The sequence below is a fragment of the Pan troglodytes genome, chromosome 16 (genome assembly GCF_028858775.2).
Source record: "Pan troglodytes isolate AG18354 chromosome 16, NHGRI_mPanTro3-v2.0_pri, whole genome shotgun sequence".
In the NCBI taxonomy this organism is placed as follows: domain Eukaryota; kingdom Metazoa; phylum Chordata; class Mammalia; order Primates; family Hominidae; genus Pan; species Pan troglodytes.
Genome location: NC_072414.2, coordinates 30818682 through 30841991, shown reverse-complemented (window position 1 = coordinate 30841991; position 23310 = coordinate 30818682). Strand labels below are relative to the sequence as shown.

Genomic DNA, 23310 nt, shown 5'->3' with positions numbered 1-23310 from the left:
AGTATTTACTATTCATTGCCAATGACCAATTAGAAAATGGCATAAACATGACATCTGTGATAAGACAAATACTCTAAGGTAACTAGAACTACAAGTAATAAAAGATGTGTACAGTTTATAGAGACGATTGTAGAAAGGCAAAAAAAATTAAAAGTGAAAACCTAAATGGGAAGAAGCATCATGTATATTGGGTCATAGTAGATATCATAATATAAATTATAAAATACAGAACTAAATGATATAAAATACTAAATTTCAAAATGTGTTGGATATAGCGAAAGCAGCACTAAAGAGGAATTTATAGGTTTAAATACACGTATTGGGGGAGGAAAGAGATAAAGTTTGATGTGGCAGTAAGCATCCACTTAGGGAAAAGTACAAAAAGAAAATAATAGTAGAAAGTAATAAAATAGAAAATATAAAAGAGGTTTTTTTAAAAAAATACTTACAAAATGGACAGTCTTCATGGGGATTGAATAAGAACAAAGAAAGAAGACACTGATAACCAATGTCAAGGATATGGAAGTGGATATGTGGATATAACTAAAATGCTGCAGTTATTCAAGATAAGAGTATTATGAGTAACTGTAAGATAACACATTTAAAAACTTGGTCGAAATGGTCAAATTTGTAGAAAAGTATACCTCAACAAAACTGATTCAAGAAAAATAACCCATTAAAAAATAAATCAGCGGTTACCTTTTATTTATTTATTTTTGACATGAAAATATCAAATGGTTTTACTGGCAAGATCTGCCAAATATTCAAGAAACAAGTAATTTCAATTTTGGACAGAATTTTCCAGAGAAGAGAAAATGGGAAGAGGGTTGTTCCTCATTTTATGAAGCTAGTATACACATCAGTGCCAACATTTGACAAGGGAAGTTTGAAAAAGGAAAATCACCGACTAATCTCTCCCATGAGCAGAGACTTAAAAAATTCTAAACAAAATATTTGCCAACCAAATCCGAATATAGAAAGGATTGTACACCATGATCAAGTTGAGCTCATCCTAGGAATGTTTCCTTCATGGTAACATTCGGGAAAGCAAAATACATGGGTGCATATGCAAGAGGTAGGAGATTGAGACTGGGAGTCTGTAGAACTTCTGATTTCATCCATTTTTTGCAAGTGAATTAGATTTTCTTTAAAAAGGTTATTGGGTGAAGGTGCAGATAGAGGAGCAGGTCTTGGAGATTTAAGGGGAAAGGAAGTATGATACAGTCTTCTAGAAGACTGGAAGAGTAAATGGAATATAGCGTGATTGCATTGGGGCTCCTCTGAGCTTTATGGGCATGAATTTAAAGATTATTTGAGGCCCTGGTTTGTGCAGTAAGAAAAATTTTGTTTAGGGATTAGGAAGGAAGAAATAAAACTAAAAATCTCCCATTACTCACAGATGACATGATGATTCTTATAGAAAACCCAAAAGATATTACTACATCAATATAGAAAACTCAATTGCATTTCTTTCTTTCTTTCTTTTTTTTTTTTTTTTTTTTTTTTGCTTTAAGTTCTGGGATACATGTGCAGAACGTGCAGGTTTGTTACATAGGTATACATGTGCCACAGTGGTTTCCTGCACCTATCAACCCGTCATCTAGGTTTTCAGCCCAGAATGCATTAGGTATTTGTCCTAATACTCTCCCTCCCCTTCCCCTACTACCCCCGACAGGCCCTGGTATGTGATGTTACCCTCCCTGTGTCCCTGTGTTCTCAGTGTTCAACTCCTACTTATGAGTGAGAACATGCGGTGTTTAGTTTTCTGTTTCTGTGTTAGTTTGCTGAGGATGATGGTTTCCAGCTTCAGCCATGTCGCTGCAAAGGCCATTAACTCATTTTTTTCTGGCTGCATAGTATTCCATGGTGTGTAGGCGCCATGTTTTCTTTATCCAGTCTATCACTGATGGGCATTTGGGTTGGTTCCAAGTCTTTGCTATTGCAAATAGTGCTGCAATAAACACATGTGTGCATGTGTCTTTATAGAATGATTTATAATGCTTTGGGTATATACCCAGTAATGGGATTGCTGGGTCAAATGGTATTTCTGGTTCTAGATCCTTGAGGAATCACCACACTTTCTTCCACAGTGGTTGAACGAATTTACACTCCCACCAACCGTGTAAAAGCATTCCTATTTCTCCATGTCCTCACCAGCATCTGTTGTTTCCAGACTTTTAAATGATCATCATTCTTACTGGCATGATATGGTATCTCATTGTGATTTTGATTTGCATTCCTCTAATGACTAGTGATGAGTTTTTCTTATGTTTTTTGGCCACATAAATGTCTTCTTTTGAGAAGTGTCTGTTCATATCATTCACCCACTTTTTAATGGTTTTTTTCTTGTAAATTTAAGTTCCTTGTAGATTCTGGATATTAGACCTTTGTCAGATGGATAGATCGCAAAAATTTTCTCCAATTCTGTAGGTTTCCTATTCACTCTGATGATAGTTTATTTTGCTGTGCAGAAGCTCTTCAGTTTAATTAGATCCCATTTGTCAATTTTGGCATTTTTTGAAAATGCTTTTGGTGTTTTAGTCATGAAGTCTTTGCCCATGCCTATGTCCTGAATGGTATTGCCTAGGTTTTCTTCTAGGGTTTTTATGGTTTTAGGTTTTACGTTTAAGTGTAAGGAGGGATACATTTAAGCCAAAAAGGACAGTCTACATCTCTGCTTATTGTCCCAAGGCAGCAGAAATACAATTCATAGATCCCAACACTAAGCCTTCCCCACCCTAGTCACACAGCATCCCTCAGCCTGCCAAGGGAATTGGTTCTGCAGATGCGAGGGATTTGCCCGGGGATAAAGACCCCTTCTGGTTCAGACATCAGGAGATACAAATGCAATACACCACAGCTGACACAACTGGACATCTTCAGTGTTGCAGTCTCACCCTGTCTCTCTGCTTGCCAGCTCCAGCTCATCGAGCCAGTTATGAGAAGGAAAACATATTTTCTAAAAGCTTTCTTAAGTGTTCACATGGCCAGCTGCCCTTGTTTGTTCTCCTGAGTACTGAGGTCACTGGAAGCCACAAAACCCAGCTGGGACCACTTCAATGAGTTATGCTCCAGGGAAAATTATGGTGTGAAAAGGTAAAAGGAAATTTTGGAAACTGGTGGAATCTGCATGGAAGTGTCACCCTGGGCTAATACCAAGGATCTGACATAGACAAAAGTATGAATTACTCTGCAGGCTCAGCGCCAAGGTCAAGGTCGTAAGAGCCTGAGATGGCCTTAACAAATTAAGTGAGGCAGGCAAAGTTCAATTGCTTACTGTGAGCTGGACCCTTCTACATTATTATTTTTATCATGGAGTCCAATGTCCCCATGTTGATCCTAACAAGCCAAGTCCCACATTGCATCATCCCACATGGGCCGGCCTTCTCTGGGCAAAACTTCAAGATGTGAAACTCCTTTTTTCTCCTCTCAAAATGTGCCAGTCCTGAGTCTCCTGTATTGGGTTCATTAATGTTAACATACTTTTTCTGGTCTGCTACAGTGATCCAGGCACTGCACTATAGTCCAAAGGCACAAAACAATAAATTAGACTTGCCCCTTGTTCTCAGGACTGAAAATGGTTCCATTCACCAAAAAAAACAGGTGAAAGTTTACCCAGCACCTAAACCTGTACTAATGTATTAATTAATGCATCACAGTTTATTTATTCTACACTTATTTTACTTACCCCTATAATATACCACTAGATGCTTCAGTATGGGAGATATTGAACTCTAAAGTTCTAAGGGTGCTGTGGCGGAGATATGGACATATCTCAAAATTAGCAGGAAATTTAAATAGAGATTTTAAGAGAAAGTAAGATCTGGTTATGAGAAAGGATGAAGCTACTCTGGGTGAGAGAAAACTGAGAACTATGCCCTAGGAATATCCAACATTTAAAGTGTAAACAGAGAAAGTAAAGACAGAGATGACAACTGAGAAAGAGTGGGAGTCACAGGAGACTCAAGTGAGTGTAGCTTGAAGATGTCATCAGAACCCTAGTTAATAACATGTGGTCTACCATTGCTACAATACAATGCCCTCCAGACATCTCAGGCGGGTGGGCCTTTACTTTCCTCAAATTACATTCATAGATGAAAAACCCATGCTCTATGAAGGAGTCGGGCCTGCATACTATCCTTCCCAGTGAGGGAGATGTGACAGTTGAGGATTCAGGAAAGGACCAAATGGACTCACCAGGCAAGTGTGCTTTAGGATGGAGGGCAGGGTTGGCTCTGTGCCAGGAGTGTAGATTTCATCTGTTGGCTGCAAATGTGTGCCACTTCCCAATGGAATGCTACTGTTCTCTGACCTGCCCTCAACTCATAACACAAGTCACAATTCACTGGAGTTTCACAGTACGTTTCTGTGGATGTTTGGAATCAGAAATGCAGACTCACAGAATAGCTGTACAGGATTTAAAGAGAATCGGCAGAGTTCAGGCTGCTAATTTTACAGAGGAGGAGGCTGAGTCTGAAGACTTATTAATTTGGCCAGGGTTGCATGGCAGTTTAGCAGAGTAGTTAAACAAATGGGCTTGAAACTCAGAGTACCTGGGAATCTTAAATTGTGTGCCTTAGGCAAGTCTGCCAAAACTGCTATGTCTCAGTTAACTCCTCTTAAAACTGAGTAAGAATAACATATATATATATATATCTCATATATTATGATACATGATATATATATAATTCATGTATTATATCATGATACATGGTACATATGTATTATTCATGTATATGATACATGATACATATATCATGTAACCTATGATATATATCATATGTGAAGATTATATATATATATCTCATAGGTTATTTGTAAGAGATGAGATAGTGAATTCAAAGCACTTAGCATGACAGCTAGCATATGGTGACACAGCTATCATGCAAAGCCAAGTCTTCTGACTCATACTTTAGTGCTCTTTCCTCTGAACCATGATCCCTCCTTTAAACAGAGAAGTTAAAAATGAACTCACAGAGACATTCCATGTGTACCAACCCAACACTATAGCACTTGATTTATGCATTCATTTTTGTAACAACTATCATTTGAGCATCTATGTACTAGGGTGCTGATGTAACCATGCTGGGTGCTGAGGTACTCATGCTGAATTAGACGTGATCTCTTCCCACTAAGGAGAGAGGAGATTGTGCCTATGGTAGCCAGGAATGAGGTGCACTTGCAAGGAGTAGGGAGGAGTGGGGAGAGTCTAGAGGCAAGGAGATGAGATAGAAAGTTCTTGCCCTAATTTAGGCAAGAGGCAGCAGGGTCCTGAATTACCTTGGAGAAAATGGAAATTAGGGGAAAGGACAAAGAAATGAGGTAGGAACATGAGACTTACCCTTGACACATGATTATTATAATATGTTTATGAAATATTTGTTTTTGTGTTTCTGACAAGCACTTTGCCTCCAGAATTGCCAAATGAGTCTGGTTGTTACTCCAGACTCAAGGTAACATCTGCTTATTGCTAGTGCATAGACCAGGGCAGGTGATGGGCTTTAGGCCTCTTATCTAGCATCTTACACAAAATTGCGAGTAGACCCAGAATTACTAGTGCCTGGGCTGCAGAAATAGGAACTGTTTAGCCAGGTCTATGACCATCTGTTTTCCCTCCTGCCAAATGCATCGAGGGCATGATAGATCTGGCTTAGATGGTAACAAAGTGAGAGCAGAGTTGAGCAAATAGACAAATGTTTATCTTTGGCAGGAATGTGCACTTGGCTCTGGGGATTGTAGCTGTCCATCAGCATCCACACTGGATGAAACTGCTGAAGGAAGGGGCTCCGAAAACACCCACGTTCCTCAGCCTCTACGGCCTTAACTCCATGTGCCAGCAGGTCAGGCTAACGCGCTGTGGTGCTAAAGGCATCAGGCAGACATATCTACTGGCCCATTAAGATTCTGTACCTAAACACTACCCACCCCGCCCACCCTGCCCCAGTGATGGCCCTGCCTTTCCTGCCAGGCCTGCTCTCCTCCCCAAGAAAGGGAAAATGGTTAGCAACTTTCAGAAACTAAAACAAACACAAAAGTTTGCCAACATTAAACTCTGCTTCACAGCTAAATGGACCATAAACTTTCAGCACCTTGAACAAAACTTCAATTCAATCCCTTCTACAGGTGCTGTGGGCACAAAGACTGCACAGTGTATTTTTGCCCTGGGAAAGAGTCTCAAATTATTATTTTTGTAAAAAAAAAAAAAAAAGAAAAAAAAAAAAAAAAAGAAAAGAAAAAGTTGCCTGGAAAAAAGTTTCATTTTGTGCTTAGAAAAACAAGCCAAGAGGCAACGCACACCCCCTTTCTTCTCTCCATTCTTACTTCCCTGCACTCCCACGAGAAGATTCCAGCCCACCTTGAAACCCAGCATGGATACTAGAGAATACATCTTTTTCTCCAGTTTTCAAATAAGCCTCCAGGAGGAGGCACACGCAGACCTTTCCTGCTAGCCTGTAATTCACCACCTTCTAAAAGGACCAGGTCATGATACAAATGAAAGCAATGAAAAGCACAGGCCTGCATGCCCAAGGTCTGAGTCTTGCTCCCTGTCATCTTCAGTGTGACCTTAGCGTGTCACTTGACCTCTCAGGTCTCACATTTAGCATCCAGACAACTCAGGATTTAAGTTCTCTTACAGCTCTAAAATTCTGTATGGGAATGACATCAATAAAGTAAGATAATTTTTTGTTCAAACCAGCAAAGATGTGCAAATACAAGGGGTAGTGAATAGCAATTATGCCTGGCATCCAGCAGAACTGTGCTGGGAACCAAGACCTGTGGTTCTGAGGGCTGTCCAGAGAGCGCCACGGCCATTCGCGTGCTAAATCTTTGCAACCTGAGCCCAGTAACAGGAACACAGAACATTCTCCAGGAGTCTGGGGCCTTGCCTCCATTCTCCAGCTGCTCCTCTCCCATTGTTTTCCCTCTCTACACGACTGCCCTTTCTTGGGCTCCCCATGCTCTAAGTTAAGTTGGCAGCATGGCAAAGAGATTGAGAGCACAGATTCTGGTCTCAGACTGCATGGGCTCAAATTACAGCTTCATAATTTACCACATGATCTTGGGCAAGTTACTTAAACTCTCTCAAAGATAGACTTTTCAAACATTTTTTCACTGCAATCCACAGTAAGAAATGTATTTAACATAATACTCTACGTGCGTGCACACACACACACATACTCACATAAATTAAAAGATTAATAAAAAATAGCTATTTTTGATATTTTGTGAGCACCATTTGATTGGTCCTATTCTATGTAAATTTCTATAAATGCTAGTCATAATCCAGCAAATTGATTTCATGGTCTACTAATGGTTTCAGACCCACAATTTGAAAAACCCTGTTCTAAGCTTTAGTTTTCTCATCTGTAAAATGAAGATAATATAAATAATATCCTCTCTGTGGAGTTGTTATGAAGATGACTAAAATGTTCATATAAAAGGGTTTGGCCACAGTGCAGGGTGGCTCACGCCTGTAATCCCAGCACTTCGGGAGGTCAAGGCAGGCAGATCACATGAGGCCAGTAGCTCAAGACCAGCCTAGTCAACATGTTGAAACCCTGTCTCTACAAAAAGTACAAAAATTAGCCCAGCATGGTGGTGCACACCTGTAGTCCCAGCTACTCAGGAGGCTGAGGCAGGAGAATCACTTGAACCCGGGAGGTGGAGGTTGCAGTGAGCCCAGATGGCACCACTGCATTCCATCCTGGGCAACAGAGTGAGACTCTGTGTCAAAAACAAACAAACAAACAAACAAACAAACAAAAGGTTTAGCTTGGAAGGTAATAAGTGCTCAGTGAATATTAGTGTTATTATTACTCAAGGAAGGGCATCAGTGTGAAATAAATCTTATACTTCAAGTCCAAAAGGGAAGCTCCCAGTAATCATGCCCTTCATGAACCTGTACATGAATCAAATGGCTTTTCCCATTGGGCATGCATGCCATGCCATCAAGCAAGTCAGAATTTAAGTTTCTGTGCAGGTCAGTGAAGACATGGTGCTTGCCACTGCAGCAGCAGCCATCTTGCACACATGAGGTGCCACACCTGAGGAAGGAAGAACAAAGCAATGGAAAGACCAGTGTTTTGGTATTACTGAGTTGCTGAACCAATCCTGGAACTGGATCTCAGGCTTTTTATTTAAATCAATAAAATCTCCTGATGTTTAAAAGGCAATTTTATGCAAACCAGCTCATTACCTCCTACAGTGTCCCTTCCCTCACCAACAGGAAGTGGCTCCACATTTCAATTGCCTTTTTGTCCTTGAGAATCAGCATTCCCTAAACCACCGCTATTAAATTTGGGACTCTGAAACCACAGAAATACCCTACAGTAGGAAATCCCCCTTGGGTGCCTAGACTTTCTATCACCTTTGCAAAGCTTTTAAGTAAAAAAGGAAAACCTCAGGCTTCCCACTTAGCCATGGAAAGTGGTACCACCTTCAGAGGAAAGATGGGGGATTCAGGAGCACCGCCTCCAATTTTAGGAGGTGCCCCTGATTTCCTCAAATACTGACAGGTAATTTAACCTAAACAATGGAGAGGAGCCCTGCTTCAAGATGCAGTGCTAGGCTCACCCTGACCAGCACTTGGTAGATAAGAAAGAGAAAACAACTTACAAATTCTTCAGTGATGCTTGGCTCAGTACTTAGCTCACTGGCTGGCTGACTTTGCAACTACTTCTAGTTAAGGGTTCCAAAGGCCTGGAAGGTAAATAACCAGCAAGGTGTCGTAACACTGAGACAGAGTAAAATATTATTTCCACCCTCTCGTGCCCTCGCTGGCCATTTTCCAGCTCTAGGGCCAGTCTGCACATGACGATGAGTGGTATCTGATGGCTGGTCCTGGCATGAAGTGTGAGGGAATGCCAGTTTAGGACTTGAACCTTCCATCTCCCACTGATTCCCGTCAGAGTAATCCAAACCTAGTCTGTCTTTTCTTTCCCTTATGCTGCAAACTTTCCCCTGTTTTAGTCAAAATACACCAGCTTAGTAATTCTGGCTGCCACAGACTGAATTTTGAGCCTCACCAGTTTCCAAATAATTAAGACAGAGAAAGTGAGTTAAATAAAATATGGTCAGATTAAATAAACAGTTCGGTACTTTAGAAGAATTCAGGCTGGGTTTAAGATAGGCGCCTAGCGCAGGGCTCTGCAGCAGACATAAGGAAGTCTTAAGTTGGTTTTCAATAGGTGTACCTAAGGGTGCATTTGATAACAACAACAAAAAGAGAGATGGAAGCAAATATTTAACAAGCACCTATTATCTATCAGGCACTACATATACATTCTCTCATTTACTTCTTACAAAGTACATGTATCCTAGCAATTATTTCCATTTTAAAAAACTGAAAATGAAAAATTACTTGCTCAAGATCATAAAGCAAGTAAACATCAGAATTAGGATTTAACCCTAGGCCCTTCTTGTGTAGGAGTCATGCTCTTTCAAGCACACTGTGCTGTCCCCCGGGAAGAGTGAGGGTTATCAGGAAAAGCAGTGGAATGGCAGGAAAGAAGAAGGGGAAGGATTTTAAAACAGGGAAAAGAAAGGACAGAAATACATAAAAATAAGAAATGGGAACAGGAAGGACTGCAAAGATTAAGGAAGAACGGTTGGTGAGTACCTTGGCTATTTAGTGGAATTTGGTGATTCAGAAGTGGGAATGGACAGTAAGCCCCTTCAAATACCCTGGGGAAGCCAAGATTGTCATGGAGCGGTTCTTTTCTCTATCTCAAGTACAAATGTCTCAAAGAACTCTAAAAGCTACTTAAAGCAAGAGCAAGGAACTCAAACTAAGTTCTTACTGAGTGGTGGCCAAAAAACAAGCTGGACGAGTTTCCAGATGATACTGCCGGGATGATTCTTTTAGCTGACAGTTACCAAAAAGGAAGGCTTTCAGGACATGTCGATAGCAGATCTTACTCCTTCTCTGACCTAGGCCTTCCTCAGAGTCTTTTAGCTGTAATGAGCAAATATTAGCATAAGAGACAGGGACCAAATATTTGTTTAGTGTCTGTGTTGATTACTAAGCTGTTGCCTGTAAACTCCACACTCACCCTTCATTCTCAGCTTTGTGTTGCTGGGGCTGGGCCTCTGTAATCACATTTCAGCTTTGCCAGAGGGATTTCTCTTAGGCTGCCAGTAGTGGGGCACTAGAGGGAGTCTGGAGGCAGTGGGGAAGAAGCGATTTGTTCCTTCTGTTTTTTTGCTGGTCCTGTCAGTATCATCCCAGCAGCCCTTAGCTCCAGTTCGCAGTTATTTTCCTCACTGCAAGAACACACTCCCTCAGTGATAGCGTGTGTCAACCAGAACCTCCTCCCCAGATATTGAGTCCCTGTTTTGAGGGTCCCTGCTCTGAGTCTCCAATGCACCTGCCTCCACCAGGCAGCACCCCTCCCTCCTGGTCCAGTTTCCAGCTCTGCAGGGCCCTCCTCCAAGCTTCCAGATCCCAGGCACCTGACGCATCCCTTTTGTTCTCTCAGCCGTAGGGGTAGCGATTGCTTCCTGCAGTTGCTAGCTCCGTGACCCCCCGGTGGTCCTCCTCCTCACTTTCAGTGCTTCAATTCCTTATATTAAGTATTCTTTATTAGGAAAACTGGTGGGTGTCTGTTTTCTGGACTGGCCTTTACCTGATTTGTTATCACTTCTGTCTACGTCCAGGACAATATTGAGCAATATTCTGAGGCTATACTGTGTTAAAAGGAAACTTCAGACAAATTAAATTTAACAGAGTTTAACTGAGCAAGAAAAAAAAAAAATTCATAAATTGGGCAGCCTCCAGAATCACAACAGATTCAGAGAGAGTCCAGGGATGCCTTATGGTCAGAACAAATTTATAGACAACAAAAGGGAAGTGACGTGCAGAAATCAGAAGTGAGGTACAGAAACAGCTGGATTGATTACAGCTCAACATTTGCCTTTTTTGAACAAATCTGAACACTCAGCAGTGTATGAGTGGTTGACGTATGGCTGCTGTGATTGGCCAGACCTCAGCTATTGTTACAGGCACATACTCTTAAGTCAGGTTTTCAATCCTATCTGACTATAAAGTTAGGTTACAGTTTGTCCTCATGGACTCAAATTTAGAAGTATGGCGTCCTTCTCAGGCCATATTTAGTTCAGTTTAACAAGTGCATATGGCTTCTGACAAAGGTGTGGCCCCTTTAGGACTCCAAAGACGCTGTCACTTACATGGTATTCAGGGAGGACACAGAGGATCTGTGAGCAGCCTGCAGCCAAGCTTTGAGATCATATTGAGATTTTTTTGTAATATATGAGGAGTGTTCTGGCTCCTTTTATTACTTTCTTCATAGCAAAAATTGGGGGTCTAAGTTGTCGTTAAATTGAAACTCTCTCACTTACCCTGAAAAAGATTTGACTGTGAGCATAACATTGTTACTTCATTCAAGACATGGAAGCAAAAGGGTTAATTAGTGCTGCTCACAAAATAGTTCTACTTTTTCTTCTTCCAATTATATGATTGGATAACCCTTCCCTCCCTTGAAGTCAGGGTTGCCATGTGGCTTACTTTGGTCAATAAAATATGATTGAGAGCAATACTGTGGTACATCCATACAGTGGAATATTATCCAGTGATTAAAAAAAAAAAAAAAAAGGAAAGAAAGAAAGCCACAAAAAGACATGGAAGAGGGCCAAGCGCAGCGGCTCATGCATGTAATCCCAGCACTTTGCGAGGCTGAAGTGAGTGGATCACTTGAGCTCAGGAGTTCAAGACCAGCCTGAGCAACATGGCAAAACCCCATCTCTAAAAAAAAATACAAAAAAATTTTAGCTCAGTGTGACTCTGTGTGCCTGTAGTCCCAGCTACTGGGGAGGCTAAGGTGGAAGGATCACTTGAGCTCAGGAGGTCAAGGCTGCACAAAGCTGCAATGAGCAGAGATCATGCTTGGGCAACAGAGAGAGACCCTGTCTCAAAATATGTTAATGAGAGAGAACTCTGGGCAAGGGGGTGGAGGGGCAGAGGAGGAGTGTGGGGGAAGGGGAAGGAGTGCATACCTGGAAACTCTACTTTCTGCATAATTTTTCTATAAACCTGAAATTGCTCTAAAAATTAAAGTCTATTTAAAAATAATAAATAAGAAAGAAATATGAATATCACTTGTGTCACTTTTGTGTCAAAGCATTAACAGCCAGCACATGATTTGCCTTGCCACTCCCTTCCTCTTGGTCTGTAGTCCAATGCTCTACCTCTGAGCTATACCCCCTCCTTGCCACTCCCTTCCTAAAGATAAGCCTCCCTCATTGGATTAGAATTCTCCGGAGAGACAGAGACAATAAGATATATATAGAGAGAGATGGAGAGATAGAGATAGGAATTATCATAGGATTATGGAGGCTGAGAAGTTCCGCAATAAGCCATCTATAAGCTAGAGAACCAGGGAAGCCAGTAATATGAGTCAGTCTAAGCCTTAAGGCTTCAAAACCAGAGATGTCAATAGCATAACTTTCACCACAAGACTGAAGGTCACAAGGCTGAATGCCTGAGAAACTGGGGGGTCACTAATCCAAGCCCCAGATTCGAAAGGCTGGATAGAGAACCTGGGGTTCTGATGTCCAAGGGCAGGAGAATAAGGGTGTCCCAGCTCCAGAAGGGAGTGAGCAAATTCACCTTTCCTCTGGCTTTTTGTTCTAGTAGGACCTCAGCCATATGGACAATGCCTGTCCACATTGGGTGAGGCCACATCTTCCTCACTCAGTCCACTGATTCAAATGCCAATCTCTTTTGGAAACACCCTTATAGACATGCCCAGAAGTAATGCTTTATCAGCTATCTGGGTACCACTTAATCTGGTCAAGTTGACACCTAAAATTAATTATCATCACAACTCATTCTGGTTCTCTTAGTGAGAATAATCGAGAATGCATCCCTATCTCCTCATTTCCAATGAGCCAGTCTTCAGTGGACATGCACCCTGAGTGGAAAAAAGTAAAAACTGTTTCTATTGTTGTTTTAAACAACTTAGATTCAGAGGTTATTTGTTATTGCAGGATAACCTAGCTTATCCTGACTAATACAGAGAGAGGAAGGCCTCCTTTAGTCTCCAACAGAAATATTAAACAGCAATCAATCACACAATATTGGTTAAAAAAACAAAGATAATAATCATTGTTATTATTTTCATTATTTCTGGAAATAAATTTAAAACTATTGAAAAAACTTACTTTTAAAATTCTCAACATCACTAATCATCCAGGAAATGCAAATCAAAACCACAATGAGATGTCATCTCACCTCAGTCAAAGTGGCTATTATCAAAAAGACAGAACATAGCAGTTGCTGATGAGGATACAGAGAAGGGGAAGTTCTCCTACACTGTTCATGGGACTGTAGATTAGTATGGAAGTCCATCAGAAAACTAAAAATAGAACTACCATATGATCCAGCAATCCTACTGCTAGGGATGTAACCGAAAGAAAGGCAATCAGCATATAAAAGAGATATCTGCACCTCTTTGTTTATTGCAGCACTATTCACAATAGCCAGATTATAGAATCAACATGTGTGCCCATCAACAGATGAATGGACAAAGAAAATGTGGTATATATTCACAATGGAATATTCATTCATAAAAAAATTAAAATCCCATCATTTGAAGCAACATGGATATAACTGGAGGATATGATGTTAAATGAAATAAGCCATGCACAGAAAGACAAATATCACATGTTCTCACTCATATGTGGGAGCTAAAAAGGCTAAACTTATGGAGGTGGGGAGTAGAATGGTGATTACCAGAGGTTGGGAAGTGTTGAAGTCGGGGAGGAAGAGAAGTTGGTTAATGGGTACAAAAATACAGTTAGAAAGAAGGAATAAGTTCTAGTGTTCACAGTAGAACAAACATAATTAATAAGAATTTATAGTATATTTCAAAATAGCTGCAAGAAAAGCATTATAATGTTCCCAACACGAAGAAATGGTAACCGTTTCAGGTGATGGCTATCCCAACTACCCTGATTTTATAATTATACATTATATGTATGTATCAAAAGATCCCATGTACTCCACAAATATGTACAACTATTATGTATCAATAAAGACAGAAAAAACATTATATATAATTACATAATACAGACATAATGAATATGAATCAACTCTTAGTATATATGAGGAAGTAGTGCTTGACAAATTTCTGTAATTTTAATCATTAAAAACCTAGTCTCCAGAATTAAATTTTATTCACTTAATCAAGTCTTGTTTCATGAGAGAGAGACAGATATAAAGAAAGGGTATAGCTACTTGAACAAGGGAGGCAGCATCCAAATGACAGCCTGCATGTTGTTTATTCACACAGATTAACTGCTGGCCAAAATAATATCTCCCGATGTTCATTTCGTGTTGACAGAAATGGTGAGAATATTCAATACTATCAACTTTCAGCCACTGAATGTGCTTACTTTGAGAGCACTGTTTAAAGAAATGGATTCTAGCTATAAACACTGCTTTTCCCCCCACTTAAATAGTCTGCTATTGAAGAGGAAAATACCCATACACATTAGTAAAATGAGAAATGAGATAAAAATATTGTTTCATTACTCTAATGCTGACGAAGAATAATAGTATGATTTAAGGGACCTAAGTAAATAGCATATCCCAGTAATATAATCAGTATTGTAAGCCATCTAACTCTCTCATTCAAAGCCAAGGTGTGGCGCTTCTTAAGATCAAAGACAAGTGGTCGGAATTTCTTAAGAGGGCCGACCATATGGGCAAGGGCTTTGTTGTTCAGACTTCGACCCTTCCCCAGAGCCTGAAGATTTTCTTTAGAAAACAAAGTCAATGCCACGACTGGACCTTTCAACACCACACCCAAATGCTGCAACAGATGATATCACTTTCCAGGGTGAACACAAGCAGTGTATTCTGAGGCCACTGGCCCGACTTCCCAGGTTGACTCATCCTGCCTTCCAGCCTTGAAGGGCAATATCCTTACCAACATGTGATCTGAAGGAGCTCTGAACCCTCCAGTGAGACATCAGCCCATCAGACTCACAGAGAACAGCAGGAAGGCCAAAGACTCAAGATTTATCTATCCTTGAAGTGAGAAAAATTCCTTGGTAAAAGATTATAAAATAAAACAGTTGTTTTTCAGATAAAATTTAATTTTTTTCAATGTTTTACTATGTTTATATTTTTAATTCACTTAAAATTGGTAGTTTCTTAATGAACTAAATATCTATTAAGTTATTCAGTGATGCTGATTACAATAGGCTTCCGTTATACGAAGGGAAAACATCCCAGACCCCCAGTGAATGCCTGAAACTGGATGCTACTGAACCCTGAGACGGTACTAAGTGACTAACGGGTGAATAGCGTGTACAGCATGGATACACTAGACAAAGGGAGGATTCACATCTTGGGCTGGTCAGCAAGAGGTTTCATCACCCCACTCAAAACGGTGAGCAATTTAATACTAATCAATTGATTATTTCTGGAACTTTTCATTTAATATTTCCCAACTGCAGCTAACTGTGGGTATCTAAAACCACAGAAAGCAAAACCACAAATAAGGGAGGACTACTTGTATTGGGAAGGTGCTGAGGTAGCTCAGTACTGGTGGCTGCCGGGGAAAAAGAATGTGACATGCAATACTCTTCAATCAAATAGGAATGTCTGGTTGCCATGGTGCCACCACATGGAGGATTGTCTCCCATCTGGGGACCTGGGTTTGCAAATGCTCAGTAAGAGTAAGACTTCCTGTTATTCCTTACAATGGATAAACTTGGACTGGGTCTTCAGAGTGGATGTTTCTCTCTCACCCGAGCAAACACAGACGAGCTCTCTGTTGCCGTGTGAGCCCCAAAAGCCTTCCTAATAACAAACTGAAGTCAGCTAAGTTCAGGTAGCTAAAATGGTGCATTTGTTATAAAAGCCGTGGCCACAAAATGCAAACTCTTAGAGCCACCCAGCCCAGCTATTTCCTTCAGAATCCAATACTGAGCCAAGCATTTTTTATTTTGTCTTCTCAAACTAGGTAACACTCCCTCATAGCAGATTCCTGGATAACCTGCAGGTAGCTGGGTGCACCCCTACTTTTGTGGGTGGTTTCCAGACCAGATTTAAAACCAATTACCAGGTGTTATGTAACTGAGGGCACCAGAAAGAGCCTGGCATGAGTGGGGAGGGAGGCATTGAGGCAAAGAGTCACAAGCAAAAGAGGAGAAAACCATGAGAGAAAACAAACAGGAGCCACAGCCAGTGCCAAACAGAAGGAAGGATTGTTTTCCAACAGGATTTACAGACATGAAAAGAAAAAGGAGACAGACTTTCTTCACTCCTGTACTTGGTCAGCAAGCATTTCTTAGAGCATGTCATAGATGTAAGATAATTAAATAAATATCCCTGCCTTTAGTGTTTCACAGTCTGGTGGCAGATGGAGGTGTGGCAGTAGTGAGAAGGTCCCATTTTTCTGAAACCCTTTGCATTTTTGAGACTGATAATTACTCTCTCGTGTAGATGCTGCAGGGATGTGAAAAACATCACACTGATTTGCACCTGGAGGCATCAGGAAGGCTGTAGGTAAGTTAAGGCTTCAAGGATGAATTGATATGTGTCAGACAGAAAAGGGATCAGATTTGGAAAGTCACAGGGGTCTGTGGGAACCTGTGCAGTGTGGGCCCGTAGGGGTGTATACCGTGGGAGCCCATTGGAGAGCAGCAGGATAGAGCCTGAGAAATAAGCAGGGACTCGAGCACATCAGACTGCAAACACCATGCCGGGGACAAACCAGTGTGAGCTGAGAAGCAACATGAGATCGGGATACAGAACACTCCTTCTGACTGGCCCTGTGGACAGGCACCCTTTAGGGAGCCACTTAATGGATCTAGATCAAAAAATAAATGAAATGTTTAAATGATGAGGGCCTGAACCAAGGTAGTGGTTATAGGATTGGACATATCGCCTGAGACAGGTCAGGCGATATTAATAAGTTAAAGTTGGTCACACCTTACTGGCTGATTGAATGTGGGAGTGAGGGAAAAGGGAGAGTCCTGTGTGGTTCATTTCAGCCTTGAACGGTGAGTGGGGGTGCCATTCACTGGGATGGAGAACATAGGGAAATTGTGTTTTGGGAGACTGATCATGAGCTGAGCGTATCAGGGTTGAGGTGCTGTTGGCACCTTTAGGAAGAGATTTCAAGGTCTGGACTAGGGATTTAGATCTGAAAGACAGTTGAATCTAAGGCCCTACAAGCAGATGAAATAGAGCAGAATGCCCAGGAAGCAGTAGAAAGCATGCAGAACTTCAGATATTTGAATACTAGTGGACAATGCTTTTCTCAGTCATTGAAAGAAACTCGATCAGTGTCTCAGAGACAGTTTAGACAAAATGGCCAAGGGGTTAAACAAAGAATTCTGCACTGAGTTTTTGGATTTTGTCTTTCTGGCTCTGAGCATAAGGAACAGGTCAATGGTCAGTATGCATCTTGAAATCACATATACCCAAAATTAGATCATCAGGTACATTTTTGAAACAATAGTGTCGTTCACTTAGCCCCCTTGCTGTTGCAGGAATGCCTCTGGGCCAGAGTCCCTTTGCCATGTTACTTCTCTCTTCTGGCCATTTGCTGTGGCAGGCATCTCATGGCTCCAGAAGCCTCTACCTTCTCTGTCTTCCAAATCCCCTATGTAAGAGAATTGATTCCTTTTCAGGCAGGACCGTATGAACCTGAATCCAGAGAAATGGCTCATCAGTCTCCAATCCTCTGATTTTCTAAACCAGGACTACATTACATTAAAACCAGAAAAAGCAATACCTCTTTTCACAGAATGGACTTTCTGGTGGAAATGGGAGGAACCAAAAGAAGGCTGACTTCTTCATTTTGACACCCTGCCCTGACTGCAGAACGTGATTTCCCTAAAAGACTGAATGTTAACCTCAAAGGCTGATCAACCAACATGCAGGAGAAATCTTGACCAAGGCTCTGAGCATGCTGTGGTCCCAATGGTGAGGGTGTGATATGCACTGTCTGTTCCTGGAGTCACAGTGCTCATCTTGTGGTAAAGACCTCTTGGAAGAATGTCTTCAAAGGCACATCTCCAGCTGGGAGTCCTTGTTTCCTGATTTTTTTTTTTAAGTTTATGTTATATGAACAAACGAGACTGCTTTCCCGGCAGGAGTAGCCCTCGGACGCCCACTGTGAGCCTACTTTCTGGAAGAAGCCAACTCAGACAGACCACAGTGTGTGCACAGCATACGTGGCTGCTGGCTGTGGATGAGAAAGTATTCCTGATCTGTCAGAATAATGATTTCAGCGTGTTCTCAGCAGGTCCTCAGTGTGATCCCATGAGGATACCCTCAACCCCTTGCATGACATGTTGTACTTGGAGTCCTTCCCCGTTTCAATTTCAGCATCAGTGGGAGGGAAATAGCAAAACAGCATTCCTTCATGTAGATAACCAGTAGGCAGCAGGCTACTCCTGGTTCGTAACATAACTCCACCAGTGTATTCTGGCAGCCGGGCTTACTTAAGGGAGAGCACAGACATTCCCTGCTCAAAAACAAAACTGCTAAACGTGACTCCGGTAGCCTCCGTGCTCTCTGCAAGAATAAAATCCTTGAAGAAAAATTGCGATAAGAAGTCTGTCTTTGGAGTCAGCCTGAGCACAATCTTGCATCTCCAATTACCACCTGGGTGGCTTTATTCATTTATTTATTCATTTAAGAAATACCTGTAGGATACATACTACATGGCAGGCATGCTTCTCAGATGTTAGCTCATCTTGCTAAGCCTCCAGTATCTTCATCTAAACAGTGAGGATAACAGTATGTACCTCCTAGGGCCATGTGAGGAAAAAGTGAGATAGTGTGTATAAAGCTCATAGCACAGGGCTCATAGAGAGGATGTGCAGTTAGTGTTGGCTGTGGCAGGTATTATTCCCTTCACCCCAGCCTATGCCATCCTTGCCACCCCATCAGGAGCTCCTGATGATGACAGCACCTCTTGCCGAGCCCTCATCTGGGGCAGCGTTCACCTTTAACTTTTTATTCCTCTTGGCTTTATTTGATATTCATTAACCTGGAGCTACCCACACCAGGGGGCAGCATAAATAATGGCAGAAGTCACAGCCTCTGCCCTGGCTTCACACCTCCTCTTGGTATCAGCTGTTCACCATGCTCTTCCTACTGACTCTGTAGGACCAGCACCAACACCATGTCTTAATCTGATATACATACACACACACACACACACACACACACACACACGAGACACTATAAACAGTATATATGCAAAACTATATATATTACTATGTATCTAATAAATGAAACTAAAATATATAATCTGATATTATAGTCTGGTGAATCTTACATATTTATGTATAATTATATATTGTATATATATATATCAGATCATACAGTATAAAATATATGCCGTGCACTATATATGTAAATATAGACATAAAATCTATTTATATTCTTTCCTGACCCAAAGCTGAATAGATTTCTCAGGGATGGGAAGAAGAAAGTGACAGCTTTTTTTGTGATATAAAAACTGATACATTATTTTTAAGAGAGCAAAACATGTACAAAAATTTAAAAAATGAAACTAAATAATGCATTTTCAAACACAAAAATGTAAAAATATGTCACAAAACAAAGTTAAAAATAAGCCTATAAAAAGCATTGACGATACATCATTTTAATATTGACTGATAATGAATTAATTGTAATCATTTTGGCTGGGCGTGGTGGCACATGCCTGTAATCACAGCAGAAAGTGATAGCTTTGACATAGCTATATTAATACAAAGGCTTTAGCAGACTTCGGCTCTGCCCAGGAAATCTTTCCCAAATAGTTTCCAGTTCAACTGGGGTTGTATTATACTGTGGAAACAAGAATAGCTGATGGTTTTGAAAACAACTACTACATTTCCTGATCTACTTCAAATTGTCCCACCCACTGGTCGTGGTACTGAAGTGTGTCTGGATACGAAGGTAGCAATGATGCCTGTGAACCAAAGGGTGGGCCACACTTCACACTAGTCCAGACCAGCCTTCTTCCAAATTTCACCTCTCTCCAGAATGGGGCTACTTAACTTCTACTTCAGAGTGCAGGTCTCCCCAAATGCCTGGATGAAATCTTGACCCTAATGAGAAAACTTCAGAGCTCTGGTTCAGAGGTTCTGATGTGAATATCAAATCACATTTACTGTCAATTTTATTCTTTCTATTCACTAGGCAAATATTGATAGCACTCTTGCTATGCACCAGGTGATGTTCTTAGCACTGGATTTTGTACCATAGTTCTAGTTACCTGATCCAAGTATCTGGGACTTATTTCACCAAGACTGAATTCTGCCTTAATATTCTAGCCAAACTCCAGCTCCTTCAAGACTTCTCAATCTTCCCTTTTCATGGTGAACCACAGTCCCTGGCTGGGACTCAAGTTGCATCTTTCAGCCCTCTACCACCATCACCAGCTGCACTACAGTGTCCAGTATTTTCCTGTGTGCCCATGGTCCCCATTCCAAGCTTCCTCCCATGTGCAGGGACACAGGTTACCCATTGCTGGACTGCTCCGCATTTAATTACCTAGACAGAGAGCTTGCACATAGAAAGTGTTCTATAAATGTTATTTATTCCATCTAAACTTCCCACTAGTAAAGTAAGCACAAAGACAGGAACTTGCCTTAGTTGTTCACTGATGTGGCCCTATCATGAGATCTATGGTTAGCCCATAGTAGCCAATGACAAAGAATGCCTTTTGAGTGAATGAATCACTAAAGATTCATTCTAGCCTTTATTTCAAGAAGATGTGGGAATGTAATCCTTTGCTGTTCAGCAAAAATGCTAAACTAGAACCAGGAACTACAGACTTGGAGTGCCTCTTTTTATTTAAGAGACTCTTGGGAGACACCACCTTATGTACCCCCACAAGCTAGATGTTCTTCCTATTCCAAATAAACTACAAGGATGAATACTGTACCATCTTACTCAAAGCCAAAACAGCCCTGGAAATATGTTTTCCAGTCTAGTTAATCAGAAAAAGGAAGGGTGTACATAGTAATGTGGAGTGTTTCAAGCAGAGAATTACTCTTCTATGCATTTTCTCAATGCCAACATGTACCAAAATGACAGTTATTTCCTTTGCCCAGAAACTTCAGTTCTGAAATATTTCACATAACAGAGCATTCCTCCCCATCTCATCTCTCCCTACCAACTGTCTGAAGTTCTTTGACAATGAGATCTTAGCTGGAGCCTTGCAATGAAAGAGTGCTTGTTCACTGATATATCACTTTGTTTACTTTGAAGACATTTAAATAGAAATTTTGATGTACCAGATATTTCTCTACAGAATTAAGAGAAAGTTGAGAAAAGTTCCAATATGATAGGGAACAATGGAGTATACTGGTTTTTATAGACAAGCCTAATCCTTCTTCATCCATATGTAATTCCCAGTTCACTACCTTCCCAGGCTCATTAACCTGCGTTCTACCAGTAAATGCATGCACTGAGGAGCTTAACTATCTGTCTGCCTTGGGTATGAATTGGCCACAGATACACGGGAATATGTATGATGTAAAGACAATGCTGAATTACCATGATATTCATATAGCAGACATGTTCACAGGTATTAGTAAGAAGGTAATAAAAAATAGAAGATAGTTTATTATGTTCCAAGAAGGGTGCTAGATAATTTATATATAATAGTCTTATCTCACTTACATTTTAATCATATAGAGCTGGCATTCCTATTTTAGAAATTAGAAATTGAAAAGGGCTCAGAAAAAAAGTTCCCTGTTTAATATCCCACAGGATTTGAGCTTCAGGATCTTTGCTTTGAAGAAAGGAAATGTGTGATACTAGTAGATTAATTTCTACTTCCACTGTACCCATAAAGGCATGATAGCAAGAGTGAATTGTACTTTAATTTTTTGTCTTTATGTCCACTCCATAACCAGGTTTATCCCCTTTCCTGCTTTATTTTTCTTCATAGCACTGAGTCAGTTGGGGTTAAACCAGAGAACCAGAACCAATAAAGGATGACATGAAGTTTGCTGCAAGAGATTGGCTTAGGCAATTGTGGCAGCTGCATAAGTAAGTCCAAAATCCATAGGTCAGGCCAACCATAAGGGCAGGCTGGAACTCCTGGGCATGGGCTGAAGCTGTTGTCTTACACATGAATTTCTCCTCTAAGAGGAGCCTTAGTCCTGCTTTTAAGGCCTTTCAAGCTGACTGAATCAGACTCACTCAGATTCTCCAGGATAATCTCTCTTAAAATCAAGTGATCATGGACTTAAATTACATCTATAAAATACCTTCACAGCAACATCTAGATTTGTGTTGGATTGGATAATTAAGGGCTATAGTCTGTTCAAATTGACACATCAAAGAGACCACCATAACCTGATATATCTTACTCATTTATATTTATTGTTTATCATTTCTCTTCCCACACTAGAATGTAAGCTCTATGAGAAAATCAACTTTTTGGGTTTTGTTTACTGCTGTATTCCTCAGCAGCTAGAACACCATCTGGCATGTGGTAAGCAGCTGATAACTGTGAAATGAATAAAGAATTGAATAAATGAACAGCTTTCTTGCCAGGAAGGGCCTCCCCTCTCCATATTGGGTCAAACACCCAGCACAATTCCCAGAACAGAACAGGTAGTCAGAATTGTTTTCAATTAATTAAAACCAGCTGGTGACCCACATTCTTTCTATGGAATTCCACATCTCAGGAATGGCTGGTGTGGTGGAGACGATGGGCATAGAGGGCCAGTTTTACTCACCTGATATTACCGAGGTGAAGAGGAAAGGCTGTGGGCACCAGCAACACACCCCTGCTGGGGATTGTGGGAACTGGGGATAGGAAGAGATGCAAACACCATTGGCAGTTGTTTGGAGTGATTTCAGGAACAGTTCAATATAGCACTGGCTGAAAGGAAGTGGGAAAGATCAGAGAGTGTGTGCCACTTCTGCTTCTGTTTCTGGGTGACTGCATAACAGGAAAGTAACTGTCTTGCATAATCAACCCAGATGATCCAGAAACAACAGGGAAAATGTTCATGAGCCCCTGAGGTGAAGCAAGCTTCATTTTCTATGACCCCTGAAGGAAATGGGCATCTGATATAATTGGGTTCTTTCTTTTGGAGGCCCAAGGCTGTGAGACTCCTTTTCCTAACTGCGGTGGGGTATTTTTATTTACAGCTGGGATGATAATTACATGTACCATTCTTTTAACATGGAACATGGTTCCTCCTTTTTACCCTTAAAGAAGTAAAAGTTTTCCTACCAAATCTGTTATTACCAAGTGGTATTTTCTTCTTCCCAATACATGCTTCTTCCCAAGGCCT

At 40.9% G+C, this 23310-nt stretch overlaps 1 protein-coding gene across 1 annotated transcript in view; it reads left to right on the top strand.

The window, feature by feature from the left end:
• Nucleotides 1–7225, top strand: part of LOC134808489 (uncharacterized) — a 722781-nt gene extending 715556 nt beyond the window's left edge. The window contains exon 8 of the mRNA XM_063794423.1: nt 5711–7225. Coding sequence (XP_063650493.1) covers nt 5711–5739 — 29 coding nt within the window. The 3' untranslated portion in view covers nt 5740–7225. The remainder of the gene's footprint in view (nt 1–5710) is intronic.
• Nucleotides 7226–23310: the final 16085 nt, after the last annotated feature.